This window comes from Bubalus kerabau, chromosome 20 (assembly GCF_029407905.1).
Source record: "Bubalus kerabau isolate K-KA32 ecotype Philippines breed swamp buffalo chromosome 20, PCC_UOA_SB_1v2, whole genome shotgun sequence".
Classification (NCBI taxonomy): Eukaryota; Metazoa; Chordata; class Mammalia; order Artiodactyla; family Bovidae; genus Bubalus; species Bubalus kerabau.
Window position 1 is genome coordinate 52,478,786 of NC_073643.1, and position 12,733 is coordinate 52,491,518.

Genomic DNA, 12,733 nt, shown 5'->3' on the forward strand with positions numbered 1-12,733 from the left:
ATCCCTTGGAGTTTATAAAGCAATCTAATTCTCCTGGCAATCAGCCCCCATCCTTAGGGATTTTCCAAAGTCACTTCATTAACTTAAACTCAGGTATGATTAAAAAGCACTTGTTATGAATAACAAGACATTCTTCACCCTGATCATTCTGGAGCTATTTCAGGAACTGAAGCTATTTGAGGACAAAAGACCAAATATTATAACAAATAACTCTCCATTGCTCATGTCACTTAGAAAGTTACTAAGGTTTTAGTATCTATGTGCCAGGAGCTAGAACAAAGACCATATATGTATTTCTTATAATCATCATAATATCACAGTTATGCATTTAAAATAAAATAGTTAAAATGGCAAATTTTGCTATATATTATCACAACTTCTAAAAATAATGTAAAATGCCAAAAACTATTTTGTACTTTTTTCCAAGCTTAATTGAGATATAATTGACATTGTATAAACTTAAGGTGCATGCTATTAATTTGATACACCTAAACTGCAAAATGACTACCACCAAAGCATTAGCTAACAACTGCATCATGTCACATAACAACCATTTTTTGTGTGTGAGGTGACAGCATTTAAGATTTATTTCCTTAGCAACTTTCAAGTATATGATCAGATCAGATCAGTCGCTCAGTCGTGTCCGACTCTTTGCGACCCCATGAATCGCAGCACGCCAGGCCTCCCTGTCCATCACCAACTCCCGGAGTTCACTCAGACTCACGTCCATCGAGTCAGTGATGCCATCCAGCCATCTCATCCTCTGTCGTCCCCTTCTCCTTCTGCCCCCAATCCCTCCCAGCATCAGAGTCTTTTCCAATGAGTCAACTCTTCGCATGAGGTGGCCAAAGTACTGGAGTTTCAGCTTTAGCATCATTCCTTCCAAAGAAATCCCAGGGCTGATCTCCTTCAGAATGGACTGGTTGGATCTCCTTGCAGTCCAAGGGACTCTCAAGAGTCTTCTCCAACACCACAGTTCAAAAGCATCAATTCTTCGGCGCTCAGCCTTCTTCACAGTCCAACTCTCACATCCATACATGACCACAGGAAAAACCATAGCCTTGACTAGACGGACCTTTGTTGGCAAAGTAATGTCTCTGCTTTTGAATATGCTATCTAGGTTGGTCATAACTTTCCTTCCAAGGAGTAAGCGTCTTTTAATTTCATGGCTGCAGTCACCATCTGCAGTGATTTTGGAGCCCAGAAAAATAAAGTCTGACACTGTTCCCACTGTTTCCCCATCTATTTCCCATGAAGTGATGGGACCGGATGCCATGATCTTCGTTTCTGAATGTTGAGCTTTCAGCCAACTTTTTCACTCTCCACTTTCACTTTCATCAAGAGGCTTTTGAGTTCTTCTTCACTTTCTGCCATAAGGGTGGTGTCATCTGCATATCTGAGGTTATTGATATTTCTCCCGGCAATCTTGATTCCAGTTTGTGTTTCTTCTAGTCCAGCGTTTCTCATGATGTACTCTGCATATAAGTTAGAGTATCATAATTTATAATCATTATGCTGTACCTTAGATACCCAGAATTATGGAATTCAAGTGGATAAATTGTATGTGAATTTTATTTCAATTGAGATATTTTTAAGAAAGATTTTATATGTGTGTTGCACACACACATATCCACTATATAATGCACACATGTAACGCATACTGTAATATGTGTCTCATTTGAGACTCATTTCAGATGTGTCGTGTTCTCCCTCTCCACTTGCCCCCTGACAGTTGGATACCACATGCCTTTCATTGAGTATCAGTACAGGGTTTCTGTGACATGTTTGCTTAGTAGACCTGGCCTGATTTATATGTTTACTGGCAGAAATTTAGGCTAATGGAGTTTGGTTGATTTGTAAGGCTCTTCAGCAATGAGTGTAAATCCTTTGTTGTCGATCCCAGTTGCACAAGTTACATTTCAGTAACCTCTCCAAAAACTGGGTACCTCGTGCTAGAACAGTGTTCCGGTTTGAAAATGTATTTTAATAACTTAGTGGCCTTTTACTCAGTAAAATATAGTAACTCTAAGCTTCTTTTCTCCTTAGTACAATGAAGGATATATCTGCCTCTGGAGAAGTTCAGAATCAAATCAGTTCCTGTCAAATGTATAGCAAGTGATTTGTGATACACCAGTGAAAAGGACCATGGTGGCTGATCAAACAGTGTAAGATCTGTTGTAGTATAGTGTATTTTGAAACTTACAACACAGTATCATTAAAGGGAGAACCAGAAGAATGATTAGCATAGTGTGTTTTTTGAAGAAGTTGTGTGTCAGGTAATGGGGTGAGGCAGAAATGGAGTAGCTTGTGATGAGCGGTAGGCAGCACTGTCACATGTGGCAGTGAAGTGTTTTTCAGTGGTTGTCCTCCAAAAGCCCAAGCCTCTGATGGGGCCAGTGAAGTCTGCCGTGGACAGTGCTTCATCATCAGCACCAGCAGAAGAGTCACCCTTGAATGGGGCATTGGTCCAAGTACTTAAGACTGTGCCAGCCAGGATTTGCACATTACAAAAAAGATATTCTTGCCCTCTGTCCTCAGTGCTGTTCAGGGAGGATGTTTATGTGCAGACAGCCCTTATTTCCTCCTGTGGAAGGAAGGTGGTGGTTTCCCAGAAGGGTGACCTCTTGAAATTCACTCCCAGCACTGCTGCTCAGCAGCACAGCCAGTCCTGTGCGGAGTTCCAGTCTTTGATAAGTTTTGAGTCTTTGAACAAATAACACAGAAGTTTCCTAATAGAAACCTTACAATAGGAATTAATATTTTTTTAGTTGTATTTTATGTTTTAATCACTAAATCATTGAGTGCCAGGCCCAGACAGCCCTACTGTGTGGCCTTGTTGAGTTCACCTTGTTGCTGTAACTCAAAGTATCAAGCCTCTGGACACAGTCAGAAGGCCTAATTGGCTTTTTTGATGTGGTTATCAGTAACTTTGTGAATGAGACTATAAGTGGAAGACTGTGGTTCTTTCCTGTTGCCTATAGAATAGTAACTGTTACCACAGCAAAGCAACAGGAAGATTCCTGGGATGTCCAGTGGGTAGTACTTGGTGCTCTCACTGCCAGGGCCCTGAGTTTGATTCCTGGTCGAGGAACAAAGATCGCACAAGTCACCTGGCATGGCCAAAAAAGTAAACAGAAAACTCCCCAAACAAAAGCAATACAGCAGAGGCAAGGCAGACTCCACATCTAAGTCAGTTTAGTTCAGTCACTCAGTCGTGTCCGACTGTTGGCGAACCTGTGGGCTTTAGCATGCTAGGCTTCCCTGTCCATCACCAACTCCTGGAGCCTACTCAAACTTGTGCCCATTGTGTTGGTGATGCCATTCAACCTTCTCATCCTCTGTCGTCTCCTTCTCCTCCCGCCTTCAATCTTTCACAGCATCAGAATCTTTACAAATGAGTTAGTTCTTCGCATCAGGTGGCCAAAGTATTGGAGTTTCAGCTTCAGCATCAGTCCTCCCAATGAATATTCAGGACCGATTTCCTTTAAGATGGACAGATTGGATCTCCTTGCAGTCCAAGGGACTCTGAAGAGTCTTCTCCAACATCACAGTTCAAAAGCATCAATTCTTTGCCACTCAGCTTTCTTTTTATAGTTCAACTCTCACATCCATACATGACTACTGGAAAAACCATAGCCTTGACTAAACAGACCTTTGTTGGTTTTTAGTATGCTGTCTAGGTTGATCATAGCTTTTCTTCCAAAGAGCAAGCGTCTTTTAAAAATTTCATGGCTGCAGTCACCGTCTGCAGTGATTTTGGAGCCCCCCAAAAATAAAGTCTCTTCGCTGTTTCCATTGCTTCCCATCTATTTGCCATGAAGTGATGGGACCGGATGCCATGATCTTAGTTTTCTGAATGTTGAGTTTTAAGCCAGCTCTTTCACGCTCCTCTTTCACTTTCATGATGAGGCTCTTTAGTTCATTTTCTGCCATAAGGCGGTGTTGTCTGCATATCTGAGGTTATTGATATTTTCCCCGGCAATCTTGATTCCACCTTGTGCTTCATCCAGCCCAGTGTTTCTCATGATGTACTCTGCATATAAGTTAAATAAGCAGGGTGACAAAATATAACCTTGGCGTACTCCTTCCTAATTTGGAAACAGTCTGTTGTTCCATGTCCAGTTCTGACTGTTGCTTCCTGACCTGCATCCAGATTTCTCAGGAGGCAGGTCAGGTGGTCTGGTATGCCCATCTCTTGAAGAATTTTCTACAGTTTGTTGTGATCCACACAGTCAAAGGCTTTGGCATAGTCAACAAAGCAGAAGTATTTGTTTTTCTGGAACTCTATCGCTTTTTCTGTGATCCAGTGGATGTTGGCAATTTGATCTCTGGTTCCTCTGCCTTTTCTAAATCCAATTTGAACATCTGAAAGTTCATGGTTCACATACTGTTCAAGCCTGGCTTGGAGAATTTTGAGCATTACTTTGATAGTGTGTGAGATGAGTGCAATTGTGCAGTAGTTTGAACATTCTTTGGCATTGCCTTTCTTTGGGATTGGAATGAAAACTGACCTTTTTCAGTCCTGTGGCCACTGCTGAGTTTTCCAAATTTGCTGGCATATTGAGTGCAGCACTTTCACAGCATCATCTTTAAGGGTTTGGAAGAGCTCAACTGGAATTCCATCACCTCCACTAGCTTTGTTCATAGTGATGCTTCCTAAGGCCCACTTGGCTTTGCATTCCAGGATGTCTGGCTCTAGGTGAGTGATCACACCATCGTGGTTATCTGGGTCATGAAGATCTTTTTTGTATAATTCTTCTGTGTATTCTTGGCCACCTCTTCTTAATATCTCCATGTAAGTCAAGGTTACCTTAATTTGTCATTGTTGTGGTTGATGTTGAGAGGTTGCAGCAACCACTGATACTGCTGTAGTTCGAATCCTGGGAATTTTCGAGCCCTTAAAAATCACAGGGCAGGACTGGGCCCAATATACTTGGTACACTGTCCCCTGTTAATAGTAACCACTAACAGCAGGTATCTTTGCTGTGGTGCTACTTGCCTTTCTGATGGCATTTTACAGGGCTCTTTTCAGATGTGAAGGATCCAACTGCAATACAGTGGTGGTAGGAAGTATGTACTTAAAATTGGGGGCTTTTTTTTTTTTTTTTTCCAGACTTTTATAAACTTTTTATTTTGTTTTGGGGTATAGCCTATTAACAAAGTACTTTCGGGTGAACAGTGAAGGGACTCAGCTATACATATACGTGTATTCATTCTCCCCCAAGCCCCCTCCCATCCAGGCTGTCACATAACGTTGAGCATAGTTCTATGTGCCATGCAATAGGTCCCTGTTGGTTTTCCATTCTAAATATAGCAGTGTGCACATGACCTTCCCCAAATCCCTAACTATTCCTCCGCACCCCCACCCCCACCCCAGCAACCATAAAGTTCCTTTTCTAAGTCTGTGAGTCTCTCTGTTTTTTTTAAGTAAGTTCATTTGTATCATTTCTTTTTAGATTCGACATATAAGGCATGTCATGATATTTCTCCTTCTGTCTCACTTCACTCAGTATGATACACCCTAGGTCCATCTATGATGTGGCAAGTGGCATTATTCTTTTTAATGGATGAGTGATATTCCATTGTATATATGTACCACATCTTTATCCATTCCTCTGTTGATGGACATTAAAGTTGCTTCCATGTCTTGGCTATTATAAACAGTGCTTATTTTAGCATATTTTGTCAGGGAGGTTCAAGGATAGGAAGGTAAGGTGGTAAAAAATATCAAGGAGAATCAGGACTGGATTTTGTGAAGGTAGGTCATTGGTGACTTTTGAGAAGGTTTCAGTAGAAGTTTGGGCAGAATGCACATTGGTAGAATTTAAGCAAGTGAATGGGTATGAAGCAACTGAAAATATATACCTTTTCTTTGAAACAGACCAGAGGAAGGTTAATAGAGGAAAGCACGGACGTAGGGAGGTTCCTTGTTTTAAAATAGGCACCCTGCACCTTATGGTGGACTGGAAGGAACCAGTAGACAGGAGAGATGAAGGGGGGGTGTGGGATACCCCAGGTGGCAATACTCTATAAATTGAAAGGTGCTGGAGGCCGTAAGGTTAGGCCTGGGCAGGAGAGACCTTAGTAGGAGTAACTTGCTCACTGCATTCCTCTGTCTTATGCCAGACCCTGTGAGAGATGCAGATATTCCCCATAACTCCTCTAAAGAAATATACTCACTTGCATGCTATTACAGGTGACTTAAATAGATATCTTACAGCTGATTGTTACTGGAAAAACAAACCTCTACTCAAAACTTTTAAGAATTATATCTGAAACAATTCAGAGTCTAGAAAATAATACGACTGCAGAGAGAGCTCAGTGTGATTTTCCTTCTCAAGCTGGCAAGCCATCTACTTGAAAAGATGCTGGATTATAACAACATGGAAAGGAAAGATACTAGAGTAAAAAAAAATTCCTGGGTCATTTCAGGAAAAAAAGTAGTGAGTTTCATTTTCTGATGTTTGTACTTTTCACATCTTGTCAACAACTTCTGGTTGTGTTGCCAGACTCCCAGCATCCCAGAAATCACCAATTATAGGCTTTCATTTTCATTTTGTCCCATAATCACTTGTGATTTCTTTATCATCAGTAGAAGCTGAACGGTTTTATATTTTTCCTGGGCAGAATATTCCCTAAGGGAAAATATTCAAGAGCCTTTTTGGTTGCTCCTTGGCATTTTTATTTTGTGTGTCCTTAACTGTATTTGATTTAGAGGAATTAACTTCTTAAAAACTGAGTACTTTCTAGAAAGGATACTATTCAAAGATGGCAGTCTTTTTTAATAATTTAGGGAAATTACAGATACATTTTGTTTGCATCCTATAAGGTCCTGATTGCTGGACTTTGGGCATACACCAATACCAAGATAGGCCTAGGAGGTAAAATTGTGACATGAATTTGAGAACATAAGAAAAAAACAGAAAATGATTTGTGAATCCTATCAAGATGTTAGCAGTCAGACTGAACATAGAGGAAAGACTTTTTAAAAAAGGTAAATTAGCGTCTGTGCCCTGGATTATTTCATAGGAGACTGAAAATGAAGTAGTCTGTCTCTCCTTTTTCATTGAAAAAATGTTTTGTTTTTGGATTTTCTTAATAGGTATCCCACACCCCCCTCATCTCTCCTGTCTATTGGCTCCTTCTTTGAGTCTCCCATAAAGTGCAGGGTGCCTATTTTAAAACAAGGAACCTCCCCACATCCATGCTTTCCTCTATTAACCTTCCTCTCTCTCTGGTCTGTTTCAAAGAAAAGGTGTACATTTCCACTTGCTTTATACCCTTCACTTGCTTAAATTCTACTACATGTCCACTCAAGTATGGAGCCACATAGGGCTGTGAAGAAACAAGAAGATATTTCCTTTGCTCTGAGGTGATTTGCAGTCTGGTTGGAAGACAAAACACAAGTGAATCAAGTAGGAATCAAAAACAAAAATGGAGGGAGGGATATAGGAGCTGAATGGGTGTCAGAAGTGCTGCTACTGCTGCTGCTAAGTCGCGTCATTCGTGTCCAACTCTGCAACCCCACAGACAGCAGCCCAACAGGCTCCTCTGTCCCTGAGTTATGGTTTAGAGAGCTAGTCTCTCTACAGTACTGTTTTCATTGTGTGGTCCTATGTTTTAAAGAATTGTATTGAGCACATTTCCCTTTTATGTATATGCTGGTTATTGTGCTTTCATTAGGAGTATTGTCCCTAATCCTTATTTTGCTTTTTCACAGAAAATAAGTCTTTAACTATTACTAGATAATATTGTGAGTTGGTTAAAACTTCGTAATATATATGTATATTCTTAGCCAGCCACATATTCATTGCACTACACCACGAATGTTCTCAGAACTCACAAATGAGCGACAGCAGCGTCAGCCCTTTGCATTACAGAACCTTATGAGTTTATGTGCATTAAATTTTAAAGCTAAATTTCCTATGTTTTCCAGACCAAAAAAAAAGTTTCTGATGTTTACTTCATGTATGTACCCCAATGGATTGTGTCACCCACTCCAGTTTGAGAAACGTTCCCTTGAGACAGTATGGTTTTGTCAGTGAATGTATTATTGAGGATTAGTTTGACTATAGATAATGGGGACCTGAAAAATACTACCTTAAACAAGACAGTTATTTTTCATTCACATAAAAGAAGTATGGAAGTAGGCAGTCTTGGGCTGAGATGGTGGCTCCCACGATATCTGGGATCTAGGTGCCTTCCATCCTTTATTCCTTTAACTCCAGGGTGTGGCACTCATATTCTAGGATGACTGTTTAGAAAGCAGCCAGAGACTCCAGCTTTAAGCAGCAGGAAGGAGGAAGGAGATGAAGAAGGGCAGGGACTTCCAACTTTAAGGAAGATTTTCTGGAAGTCCCACAGAATACTGCTGATTACATCTCAGGGGCTAGGAGTTTGTACATGGCTGTATCTAGACTAAGGGAAACTAAGAAATGTCTTTTAGCTGGGCAGCAAAGTGCACAATTAAAAATTGGAGTGCTGTTCTGGGGTAATGGTGAGAGTTCGGGTTGACCTCTAGGCTGTAGCAAGTGGAGGTAGGGAGTCTTCATGCTTTTCATTTTTTTGGTAACAGCTTTGGTAATATCCACACACATTATAATTCACCCATTAAAAGTTTACAATTCAGTTGTATATAGAATATTCAAGTTACGCAACCATCTGAGAATCATTTTGGGAAAATTTTATCACCCTATAAAAAACCTCACTATTCTTTTGGTAGTCATTCCCTATTCCTCCCTCCTCTAGTTCCCTTCCCCTGGAAGTCACGAGTCTACTATCTCTGCATTTGCCCATTCTGGACATTTCATATAAATGGAATGACACAACATGTGTTTCTTTGTAACTAGCTTCTTTCACAAATTGTAATGTTTTCAGGGTTCATCCATGTTGTAGCATGTGTTAGTATCCCCCCACTTCATTGTTGAATACTATTCCATTGTGTAGATAAATCACGTCCATTCATCAGTTGTTAGATGTTTGGTTTGTTTCTACTTTTTGATGGTGATGAATAATGCTGCAGTGAACATTCATGTAAATTTTTTGTGTGAACACGTTTTTATTTCTCTTGGAGTTATGAGTAGAATTGCTGGGTCATAGATATAGTCAGATCCTTCGCCCGGTTTTAAATCGGATTGTCTGTCTAGTTATTATTGAGTTGTAGGAGTTCTTTACATATTGTGGGTCCACATCAACCTTGACTGCAACGAGAGATCCAAAGTCAGACCACCAACCTAAGCTGCTTTTTTGTTATTCAGTTGTAGGAGTTCTTTGTATATTCTGGATATAGGTCCCATATCATTTTCTCCTATTCTGTGGATTATCTTCTCATTTTCTTGATGCTATCTCTTGAACCACAAAAGCTTTAAAATTTTTTATGAAGTCCAATTTATCTTTCTTCTTTGTTTCTTGGTAATAGATATATTTGTGAATACACTGTTCACAATACATTGTGAGAAATGTATTTTTTAACCAAAAGATGGAAGCAACCCAAGTGTCTGTCTGCAGATAGATGGATAAATAAGATGTGGTATATATCAGTCAGTACATACAATGGAATATTATTCAATCTAAAAAGAAAGGAAATTCTGATGCATGCTACAAAGAGAGGAAACCTCTAAGACATGCTGAGTGCAATAAACCAGTCACAAAATGACAAATACTGTATGGTTCCACTCACATGAGGTAGTTAGAGCAGTAAAATGCATAGAGGTAGACAGTGGAATGGTGGTTGCCAACAGTGGAAATAGGGGAGATGGGGCGATAATTGTGTAATGAATATAGAATTTCAGTTTTAGAAGGTGAAAAAAGTTCTGGAAATGGATGATGGTGATAATTGTACAACAGTGTTGAATATATGTAATGCCACTAAAGTATTTACTTACAAATTGTTTAAATGACAAGTTTTCTGTGTATTTTACTGCATTTTAAAAAATATCTTGTAGTTTTAGCTCTTACATTTGGATCTGTAATCCATCGTGAGTTAATTTTGTATGTGATGTGAGGTAGTGTTCTAACTTCCTTCTTTTGCATGTTATCTGTTCAGTTGTCTCAGCGCCATTTGTTGAAAAGGCTGTTTTTTCTCCATTGGATTGTCTTGGCATCCTCTTTGAAAATTTACTTGACCCTAAATGGGAGGGCTTATTTTTGGATTCTCAAATCTACTCTATTGATCTATGAAAGTGTTAGTTGCTCAGTCGTGTCTCTTTGGGATCCCATGGACTCGAGCCTGCCAGGCTCCTCCATCCATGGAATTCTCTAGGCAAGAATACTGGAGTGGGTAGTCATTCCCTCCTCCAGAGGATCTTCCGTCCCAGGGATCGAACCCAGGTCTCCTGCATTGCAGGTGCTCTTTACTGTCTGAGCCACCAGGGAATTGTTTATATCTTTATAACAGTGCAATACGGCCTTGATTACTGTACCTTTATAGTGAGTTTTGACATCAGGAAGTGTCAGTCCTTTAGCTTTGCTGAGTCCTTTAACTTTGCTCTTCATTTTCAAAATTGCTTTGGCTGTTCTGAGTCCATTGAATTTCCCTTTGCATTTTCTGATCAGTTGTCAGTTTCTGCAAAGAAGCTGGCTGAGATTTTGATAGATTGTAAGAGTCTGTAGATTGATTTGGAGGGTATTGCCATTTAACAGTATTGGCCTTTAGTCCTTAAACATGAATGTCTTCCCATTTAGATCTTTTATTTCTCTATATATTTTTTAAAGTTTTCAGAGTATGTTTCATGCTTTTTTGTTATTTATTCATGTTTTATTCTTTTTGATGCTGTTGTAAGTGAAATTGCTTTCTTAATTTCAGTTTCAGGTTGTTCATTACTAGGGTATAGAAATACAATTGATTTTATATGTTAATCTTGTATCCTGTAAATTGCTGAATTTATTATTTCTAATAGCTTTTTATAATTTTACTTCTTCTTTTCCAGTCTGGATGTCTTTTATGTTGTCGTCTGCCTAATTGCCACAACCCCTTTAGAAGTGGCAAGAGTGGACTTTCTTGTTTTGTTCCTGTTCTTAAGGGAAACCTTTCAATATTTTCACCATCAAGTATAATGTTAGTTATGGGGTTTTAGTATGACTTTTTGATGCCACGTGGAAAGGTGTTACTAGCATTTTATCTTATTTTTTTAGTGTGCTAATAGAGTCTTCTGCCCCATGGGCAGAAAGTATGTGCTATAGATTAAAGCTATCATGGATTCTCATGCATTTAGACAACACTTTTGTCTTGTTTCAGCAATGGCTGCCATCCGGAAGAAACTGGTGATTGTTGGAGATGGAGCCTGTGGCAAGACTTGCTTGCTCATTGTCTTTAGCAAGGACCAGTTCCCAGAGGTGTATGTCCCTACGGTGTTTGAGAACTATGTGGCAGATATTGAAGTGGATGGAAAGCAGGTGAGTATACTTTTCAGAATAACTGCTACTGTTTTTTATGTTAGGCTATTCATAGAGCCTTGAGAGAATTAGGTCTCTTTGTCTCTTCAGTACATAACAAAAAGTTAAAATGAGAAATCTGTTCTTGCCTTTTCAGTTCAGTTCAGTCGCTCAGTTGTGTCTGACTATTTGCGACCCTGTGGACTGCAGCACGCCAGGCTTCCCTGTCCATCACCAACTCCTGGAGTTTACTCAAACTTATTTCCATTGAGTTGGTGATGCCATTCAACCATCTCATCCTCTGTCGTCCCCTTCTGCCGCCTTCAGTCCCTCCCAGCATCAGGGTCTTTTTAAATGAGTCAGTTCTTCGCATCAGGTAGCCGAAGTATTGGAGTTTCAGCTTCAGCATCAGTCCTCCCAGTGAATATTCAGGACTGATTTCCTTTAGGATGGACAGGTTGGATCTCTTTGCAGTCCAATGGACTCTCAAGAGTCTTTTCCAACACCACAGTTCAAAAGCATCAATTCTTCGGCGCTCAGCTTTCTTTACAGTCCAACTCTCACATCCATACATGACTACTGGAAAAACCATAGCCTTGACTAGACAGACCTTGGTTGATTTTTAATATTCTGTCTAGGTTGGTCATAGCTTTTCTTCCAAGGACCAAGCGTCTTTTAATTTCATGGCTATAGTTGCCATCTGCATTGATTTTAGAGCCCCCAAAAAGAAAGTCTCGCTCTTTCCGTTGTTTCCCCATCTATTTGCCATGAAGTGATGGGACTGGATGCCATGATTTAGTTTTCTGAATGTTGAGCTTTAAGGCAATTTTTCCACTCTCCTCTTTCACTTTCATGACGAGGCTCTTTAGTTCTTCACTTTCTGCCATAAGGTGGTGTCATCTGCGTATCTGAGGTTATTGATATTTTCCCCGGCAGTCTTGATTCCACCCTGTGCTTCTTCCAGCCCAGCGTTTCTCATGATGTACTCTGCGTATAAGTTAAATAAGCAGGGTGACAATATACAGCCGTGACATGCTCCTTTCCCTATTTGGAACCAATCTGTTGTTCAGGTCCAGTTCTAACTGTTGCTTTCTGACCTGCATCCAGATTTCTCAGCAGGCAGGTCTGGTGGTCCCATCTCATTAAAAATTTTCAACAGTTTGTTGTGATCCATACAGTCAAAGGCTTTGGCATAGTCAATAAAGCAGAAGTAGATGTTTTCCTGGAACTTTCTTGCTTAGTCCAATTTTATTCATTTTAAGTTATTATCATCTAGATTATGTCCACATTCATGCGTATTTCACATGGGGAAGCCTTAGAATATTTGTTCTTTGCAGCTTTATTTATATTTGAAATTTAG

At 39.9% G+C, this 12,733-nt stretch overlaps 1 protein-coding gene across 3 annotated transcripts in view; it reads left to right on the forward strand.

Moving 5' to 3' along the window:
* Positions 1-12,733, forward strand: part of RHOA (ras homolog family member A) — a 50,662-nt gene that overhangs the window by 29,322 nt on the left and 8,607 nt on the right. For 2 of the 3 annotated variants that reach the window (XM_055558311.1, XM_055558309.1), the window contains one exon: positions 11,237-11,394. In XM_055558311.1, coding sequence (XP_055414286.1) covers positions 11,239-11,394 — 156 coding nt within the window. In that variant the 5' untranslated portion in view covers positions 11,237-11,238. Of the gene's footprint in view, positions 1-2,046; positions 2,166-11,236; positions 11,395-12,733 lie in introns of all 3 variants that reach the window. The other variant, XM_055558310.1, reaches the window with a different exon arrangement.